At 36.8% G+C, this 8,655-nt stretch overlaps 1 protein-coding gene across 4 annotated transcripts in view; it reads left to right on the top strand.

Moving 5' to 3' along the window:
- Window positions 1-866: 866 nt before the first annotated feature.
- The window catches only part of anks1b (ankyrin repeat and sterile alpha motif domain containing 1B), a 178,652-nt gene continuing 170,863 nt past the window's right edge, over window positions 867-8,655 (top strand). For 2 of the 4 annotated variants that reach the window (XM_059511227.1, XM_059511226.1), the window contains exon 1: window positions 871-1,373. In XM_059511227.1, the coding sequence (XP_059367210.1) occupies window positions 1,243-1,373 (131 nt within the window). In that variant the 5' untranslated portion in view covers window positions 871-1,242. Of the gene's footprint in view, window positions 1,374-8,655 lie in introns of all 4 variants that reach the window. The other 2 variants (XM_059511230.1, XM_059511228.1) reach the window with 2 other exon arrangements.

Below are 8,655 nucleotides of genomic sequence, written 5' to 3'. Positions count from 1 at the left end.
AAATGTAGAACAAGAAACATTTTAATGTTTGTAAAATTTGGTAAAATTCAGGATGCTGGCATCCTTGTTCAGGTTAACAGGTAAAATAATACAACTGAATATTCTAAATAAGCTGTTTGTATGACCCAAATTTTAGTTCTCAGACCATTCTTGGAATATTATTCAATAGTTGTAAAAATTAAACCTTAAATAAACTAGGATGTTATTATTTATTTAGTTAGGGTAACATGTGATTTGTAATGATTTACATTGAATATTCAAAATAAACTGTTTGTAAGATCTTAATTATATTAAAAATAACCCCCAAGAATATTTTAGGTTCTCCCCTAATATAATGTTTAGAAATTTGAAATTTAAAAATAACCAAGAAGGAATCAAATAACGTTAGAGGAATGTTCTGTGTTTGTTATTAAATACAGCATTTCCCCCCCTACTGTATTCTTGAAAACGAGAATATTGGCTTTATCTTTACCATTAAATATGTTTACATGAAGCCCACATTCTTGGCATGTTTATATTCTGATTCATCATCAATATTAGGCTAATTATTAATATTCTTGTCTTTCAAAACAAACAAATAAATAAATACTGAATGAATTACCATGACATTTTTACCTTTTATATATATTTTTTACGTTAATTTATACATGTTATTTTTACATGGAAATCACGGAGTACCATATTACCATCTCTCCACCACAGTAGGGTGGAAACGTGTCTTAAAATATGATGTGATATCTTCTCCTCGTGCGCCAATGAAATCAAAACAAGGTTACAGTAACAGTGCTTGGTGTCCGTGACTCCACGCCCAGCCGGGGCAGCTCTCTCTTCTCGTAACGGAAAACTGCCATATAGGAACAGAAAGAGAGAAACACTGATGCTGGGCCGCCCTGCTGTCAGTACAACTGCGTGCACACACAGAGAGAGAGAGAGAGAGAGAGAGAAGAGAAAGAAAGAGCGCTCGGAGAACAGCGCGTGTGGAGAGCGGCTGGTGAGTGAGATTTAAAGGGCTTCTCCAGGCAACCGGCCGGTCAGGAGCATAGCTACACTGGGACCGTGTTACAGGAAATATCCGGTGCATCATTCCAACATTGAGCTCCGGTATGGACTAGCGGCTTCATTCATACAGCAGCGCGCGGCGGAGCGTCTGTTTGTCGGTAACATGCCGCAGGCTTCCTAAAAGCAGACCTCGCCGTTCAGTCCGGTTTGTTTTTGTTCTCGTGGATTAAACTTGTGTCCGGGATGGGGAAGGAGCAGGAGCTGCTGGAGGCGGCGCGGACAGGGAATGTGGGGCTGGTGGAGAAGCTGTTGAGTGGGAAGAAAGGATTGCTGGGATCGGGCTCGGGCTCCATACCTCTGCCTGGGTTACTCAGGTATGAAAACAGACCGTGGCGGATAAGTTTATGTAGGCTATGTGTGTCTGAAATAAAAGGGCTTTCAGGGAGTCGTGCTGTTTATATCAATACAGACAGAAGGATTGCAGTTGCTTGAACAATGCAATACATCACACCACACACACTCACACACACACCCACTCTAGGCATCCCCGACCCACTGCGCCCCTCATACACGGTGCGTGTCGGGATATAGGAAAGACCGCTGTGGCATTTAGTTTCAACGTCTGTAAACTCTCTAATGTTTTTTCCGTTACACGTCTCAAACTTTGATTTGAAATTCGCTTATCTGTCCGAAACATGTTCAAGCGGTTTAGAAATCCACCACTCATCCCTAAAGTGTGCGCATTAATGTTAAATACAAGCAGTGCTGTTGTTTGTATCCTGATAGACTTGCATTGTGAGAAGATCTGACATGTGTGTGCTCTGGAGATGCAGAGGAGAGCTCAGTGTCTTGCCAAGACACCAAAGTCTGCAATCAGAAGTCCGAGATTATGGCATTAAAGGGATAGCTGACTCAAAAATGAAAATTCTGTCATTGTTTACACAACCTCATGTCATTCCAAACCTGTATGACTGACTTTCTTCTGTGTTGGAACATAAAAGAAGATTGTTTTTTTTTTATTTGGGAGTGGTCCCAAAAAAAGAACCAGAGCCGTTTGGTTACCAACATTGTTTAAAATATCTTCTTTTGTGTCTTAGAAGATCATACAGGTTGGGACAACATCAGTGTGAGTAATGTTGAATTGTAATTTTGAATTGTCAGTTTTCAGGTTAACTGTCCCTTTAACTCAAGAATTTCTCATCAAATACTTCCAAGACTAAATGATCTGTGCTGTACAGTACTGCCCACATTCATTTCATAGTTCTGTATGAGAGGGGGAATCAGATGCAGTGAGGGGGTGCCCACCATGGTCCTGCTCATTTGGCCTGATGAAGGGTGGTGGAGCCACCCATAAAATTTTATCCCAGGCCACCATGTAATGATGACAGCCCCACTCTTACTGTATGCTAACTCAGTTTTTGTATGTCTCCTAAGGCGTTTCATAAGAAACATCGGAGAATAAATTGATACTTAAAGGCTTTTCTTCCGAAAATTAAAATACGGTCTATTTATCATGTCATTCCAATCCTGACTTTTATTATTCTGTGGAACACAAAATAAAATATTTTGTAAAATAGCTGTATTTTTTGTCCATGCAAAGAAAGTCAATGTGGTTTGAGATCCATTTTTGGACCCCAATTGATTTTAATTATTATTTTTTTTCCTCTTCTTCTTTTTTTATTTAATTTTTTTTTTTTGTATTTTTTTTATATATAAGTCAGAGGGGTGAAATTAGTGGGTGTAAGACAGTGGGAGATTTAAACTATTTTTGTTTATGAATTAAAAATCTTGCATACAAAAAAAGAAAATTCCTGTGATGTAAAATAAAACTAAATAAATACAAACTAATATTTCTGAGAACAAAGGAGTGGTTTAATTCTATAGTGAGAGATACAGATTTTATTTTATTGATTGACTGATTAAATATGTTGAGCAAGCTACGACATGCAGCTAAGGAAACCTCTGAGCAATACAATTTCCATTGCAATTAATTCTAATTAATTAGTAATTGAAGGGTTAATGAGGCCTCATAAAAAAAAGAAATCTTTCCTTCAGAATAAACTTTAACACACTGTAATTTTCGTAATACAGAGCGATTTCTCCTGTACCTAGTGTGTGTTGCTCTGTTCACTCTGTGTGATTGATGTGTGATGTTTGATCAGCTGTGCATGCATGTGTTTGCAGTTCTCAGGTATATGATGTCAGGAACACGATCATCTCCACATCAGTATGTAAAATGACAACTGTGTGGAGCAGAGAGAAGAAAACGTAAGCTTCGGGAATGGCCAGGCAGAGATGGGGGAAGGGCACCTGGGAACGACATGCCTGCTCGCGTCTGTGAGAGCAAGAGAGGCTGATCGAGCAGAGAAGTGTGCCGCCCGACTCAGACACCAGCCACCTCGCTGGTTAAAACTGCAAATACAATCAATACTGCGTGTGTGCTGCCTGGACAAATGATCCCTCGGCCTGGTAATAGTGCATTTTTCCAGCAGCAACAGCTGACAGAATCTCACCGCCCCTTAATGAAGGCATTGTTCTGTTGTTTTGTGGCCGATCCTTGAGGTTTGTTTGGTTGGAAGGTGGGAAGTGTGTTGTGTTTTTGTTTTTCTCTTATTGGGTCAAGACTGTTGGCTGGAGGATTGGAACAGTGCGGTGCATGGGGGGGGGTCTGGCTCTGTCCATCTGTCCACAGTGCTGGAAGTTGTGCTTTTTCTCTCTGTGAGGTCTGCAGCGTCACAGTTAGTGACGAAACATTGCCCAGGGAGGATTCACATGGCCTTATCTGAAAATGAGGGTGGGTCTACGACAGGTCAAAGGTCACTTGAAGAATAGTAGAATGTTCAGAATGTTTAGAATGTTCAGAATGGGATACTATCTATCTATCTATCTATCTATCTATCTATCTATCTATCTATCTATCTAGTAAAACAAAACACAAAAAGAATTTCAGTATCTTAAGAATTTAGTAATTTAATATGATAGTGAGCGTAAAAACTTTTTGCGAATTAATGGATTTTTTCACTCGTTTATGATGCGAAACTTTAAAATATGCGTAAAAATAAGGTAATAGAAAGGTCTTTTGTTGTATACTGTTTGAACTTACAACAGAGTGCATTGCACAGAATACTGTTTCTCACAATGCAATGCACTCTTTTTTAAATTCAAACAGTATTTTTTTAAGGATGAACAGTATACTGGTTATCAGCTGATATTAAAGATTTATAGGTATCGATAAATTAATAATGATTGAATATTTAATTGTATCTGCTCGTTTGTTTCATTACCTTTAGATTACCTTTGCCTTCATGTAGCGATTACTTGAAGCCAATCTTTGAAAACACAAATTTCATAATGCTGTTAAATATAATTATAATTTTTTAATTTTATTTAGTTTATATTTTATTCAGAAACAGTGTAGAAAATGAATATCTTAACATTTGAATGAATTATTTAAAATATTAAATTAGTAAAATTTCATATGACAATCACTTAATTATTGGACAAAATGTTCGATGTTCGAAATATCGATGCATGTTCATTTATTTTCCATTTTAATTCAAATTTGTGTAAAAAATGTATTTGCTTTTAGCAGATGTCAAAAATGACTGATGTAATGTTTAAGTTTAATAACTAAACTAATTTAATTTAAACTAATGTTTTAGTTTAATAGCACATTGTTGAGCACTTTGCATGTCGGGATGCAGTATTCCGTGCAGTGTGCTCTGTTGTATTCTCCACGTTTTGGCAAAAGCAGAAGTAGGTCGTTTTAATATTCTGTCCTACTGTCAAAATCCCTGTAAGGCAAGTGAGTTTGGAAAAACCCCGGGCTGGATTACGAATAAAGTATGTTCCAGTGACATAGGTTGGTGGCTTTGACCTCTGACACACATACACTGTTGCATGTGGGACGGGACCCACTGCTGTACGATCAATGTTATGTGCCCTCATAGTGCTAATGGATTAGCCCATCAATAATGACACACTGTGAATGCTGTATTAGGCAGCACAGCACTTAGAAACACATGATTTCAAATAATACTACATTCATACGCTTGGTGCTTAATATGATAATGATAAACTAGATTGCACAGTGATTATTTGTCTCTCTATTAAAGAGCCTGAGTCATTATCTGGACTTGTGAAACAGTAGCTTGATGTATTTTTAGGTCTGAATGTTATTTTTTCCCATTCTTTTGCAATCTTACTAAAAGCATATACACTAGATACATAATAAAGCATCACTTACTGGCATTGATTCATCATTATGGATACTCTGACGATTATGTTTGTTATGGGAAACAAGATGGGATGATCTCTCTTTGGCTGCCAGTCACTTTTCTGATTGCCTTGTTCTCTAATTTGATTGGTCACTGAGCATGTTAATCATTCTTTGCAGACACACTGCTGGTGTGAAGGTTGTTAGCTTAATTTATGTTTCCTTCTAAGATACCCTATTTGATTCTAAGGCAGCACTGCATATACTCTACACAGACAGGGCAATCCCATAATGCATCTCGATGAAAATATAAATACAAGATGGCGGATAAGTTAACTATGAATTCTTATATTTTGCTCAATACTGAAAAAATACCATAAAAAATTATTTGTGAATTATAGAGTATTGCACTGTTAGCTTAGCAATGAGCTAACACGCTAGTGCTAATAAACTAGGGTTTTATAGTAAAAGTGTAGTAACCATGTTTTTTTGCCATATTGATTACCATTTGTATAACCACAGTTTTACTACAAATGCCATGGTTAAACTATAGTGTATCAAAACCATGGTTAATTTGTGGTTACCATGGTTTAACTATAGTAATTTTGGTTTTATTTGTAAAACCATGGTTAATTTTTATAAGGGGAGGGCCCTATGTAGACAGCGAGTCAGCTAGTTTCCGTCAGTCATACTATATAAATATTAATATATAAAGATTTTACTTTTTTTTTTTACTATACAAACTGACTAACAGCTGAAGCATGAAACACTAATTAAAACACTAAAATATTAGAAAAAATTGACCAGTTATTTGTTGTACAAGAAGTCATCGTGACTTATCCCTACTTGCTAATAATAAAAAAAGAGCAGTTAGCATCTGTTTTCCATCTTGGCCGGTCTGGAGCAGTCACAGATTCATCATGTCCCTGCAGTTTATCAAAATAAACATTCAGCGCCATTATCCCCTGTCTTATCAGGCACAGCAACAGACCGCTGAGCGACACAGACTGCAGTGCCATTGAGCGCACCACATAGAGCAATCCACACTTCACTGTCAGAGCCGCTTACTAAAAACATGGACCGCTCACAAACCTTCTGGTCTGGAGCGCAGCCGCCAGCTAGTGTGGAGGAGTGTTCTGAGATAGAGAGAAAGAGGGAGGAGGGTGTTTATATATCACCATCCATTAAGAGACAAGTGGACAGGGGAGGAAGGGGTGGCGTATTAGGGTCAAAGTTCAGACTTGTATGGAATGGAGTGTGTTCTGTCTGCTTCCAAGTGCTCACTTGCGTGTGAGTCTACATAAATCACGCTGTGACGGCGAGTAAGAAAAAGACCCTTTCCAAGAAAGTTTCACTTTTGCACAGTGACTCAGCATGGGAACCAGACAATTGCAAACCAGACTCGCAGAGCCAGACTTTTAAATTATCAGCATGGACTACTTTGTGGCTTATTTTGGGTAATTATGTCCTGCTTAAACAAATAAAATGCTTTGTGACCATCATGGAAAGCTTGTTTATGTGACGTTTAGAGTAAATCAGAAATTCAGTTTACCTCAGTAAGTGACTGTGGAACAGTACCTCACACAAATAATAATTATTTATTAATTTACTAATAATTATTAAATCCTCAAAAACATTCATTGTTGCAACATTATAACATGTAACAAAAGTTTGTTTCCCAGTGGACCAAAGTTGGAATTGTTACCTAAAAATAAAACTTCTTTAGCTGAAATAAAGCTAATGGAAAAAAAAATTAAATTGGAATATTAGATGAAAAAACAAACTTAATGAATGGTAATAATATTACCAAATAAATAATAAAACTTCATGGACTGGTTAATATTTCTACTTTGAATTCAGTTACTTGGTCAGGCAAACCCATTTGAGTGCAGTTCTTCATTTTCAAGTCTTCATTTGTAAGTTGCTTTGGATAAAAATGTCAGCTATTGTGAATGAATCCATGTAAAGGACTTATGACTTTCAGAGGTCTTGCAATTTTTATATGCAGTACACATCAGATAATGGAGGAAAGAAGTGTGGGTGTGCTGTATGAAATAGAGTAATTTTACATTGGTACATTTCATTAAAAGTAACACGTTTATTTGTTGCATTATTATGCAGGAAACGTTCTTCAGTGTTTGAAGCAGATTAGACAGATGCAGGTTTTTCCTTCACTGTCAAGCTCAATTTACTTCAATACTAATATAATAAAAGAAAGCTCATGTGCACTGCATGAAGAATGTTTATTCAATTATGTTTGTCCATAAGTACACAAATAAATACAAATATTTGATAGCCATGCTGGTCACCAGTAAAACTGCAAAACATGGTTAAACTAGATAACTTGCATGTTGGAATTGGTTTACCTATGTCAATAGTTAAGAAGCCTGGTAAGGACATTAGCAAAACAGTATTGCATGGTGGGAAGCATCTTCCAAAACATGCTCTGGTTTTAGCAGGGGGTGTAACACGTTACATAACATGCTATCTCATTAGCACATTTGTTACTAACATCATTCACAATCAATAATTCTCACATGTTAAAAGAGCTTCATAAAGCATTACATGATGGAAACCATCATCCTAAACACAGTAACACACTCTATTTAGGACAGGGGAGGATGTAACGTGTTACATATACTGTAATCTAATTTACACATTTATAAAAACATTTCACTGTTAAAAGAGCTTCATAAAACCATTACATGATGGAAACCATCATCCTAAACACAGTAACACTCTTTTTAGGACAGGACAGGATGTAACATGTGTTAAATGTACTGTAACACACTATCTTATCTACACATTTACATCTTAAGTTAAATTTTTTTCACAGGTTAGGGCTTCACAATGAGCTTCACAGTAGCATTGCATGATGGAGACCATCATTCAAAACAGACTTTTCAGAAGGGGCTGTAACATGTGTTACATGAAACATGTAATTCAGTTAACACATTTGTTCCTAACATAATTAACAGTCTCAGTGTGCTTCACAGATTAAAAGAACTTCATAACAGCATTGTATGATGGGAATCCTCTTCCAAAAACAATCTTTTCAGTAGGGGATGTACCACATGTTACATGTAACATGTTATTCTGTTAACACATTTATCACAAATATCATTCACAGTCTCAGTCCTTTTCACAGGTTAAAAGAGCTTCTTAACAGCACTACATGATGGGAACCATCATTCAAAACACTGTGTCCTTAGCATGGGACAAAACGTGCTACATGTAACATATTATCTCATTACTTGCAAAAATTATTCACAGTTTCAAAGATTTTTAAGGGTTTAAAGAGCTTCATAAGAGCACTGCATGATGGGAACCATCATCCAGCACACACTCTTTTTAGCAGGGGGCTTAACCAATACATGTAACACGTTATCCCATTAACTCATTTGTTGCAAAGATCATTCACAGTCTCAATGGTTTTTCAC

The sequence above is a fragment of the Carassius carassius genome, chromosome 26 (genome assembly GCF_963082965.1).
Source record: "Carassius carassius chromosome 26, fCarCar2.1, whole genome shotgun sequence".
NCBI classification, from domain to species: domain Eukaryota; kingdom Metazoa; phylum Chordata; class Actinopteri; order Cypriniformes; family Cyprinidae; genus Carassius; species Carassius carassius.
This window is presented reverse-complemented; position numbering and strand designations above follow the sequence as displayed.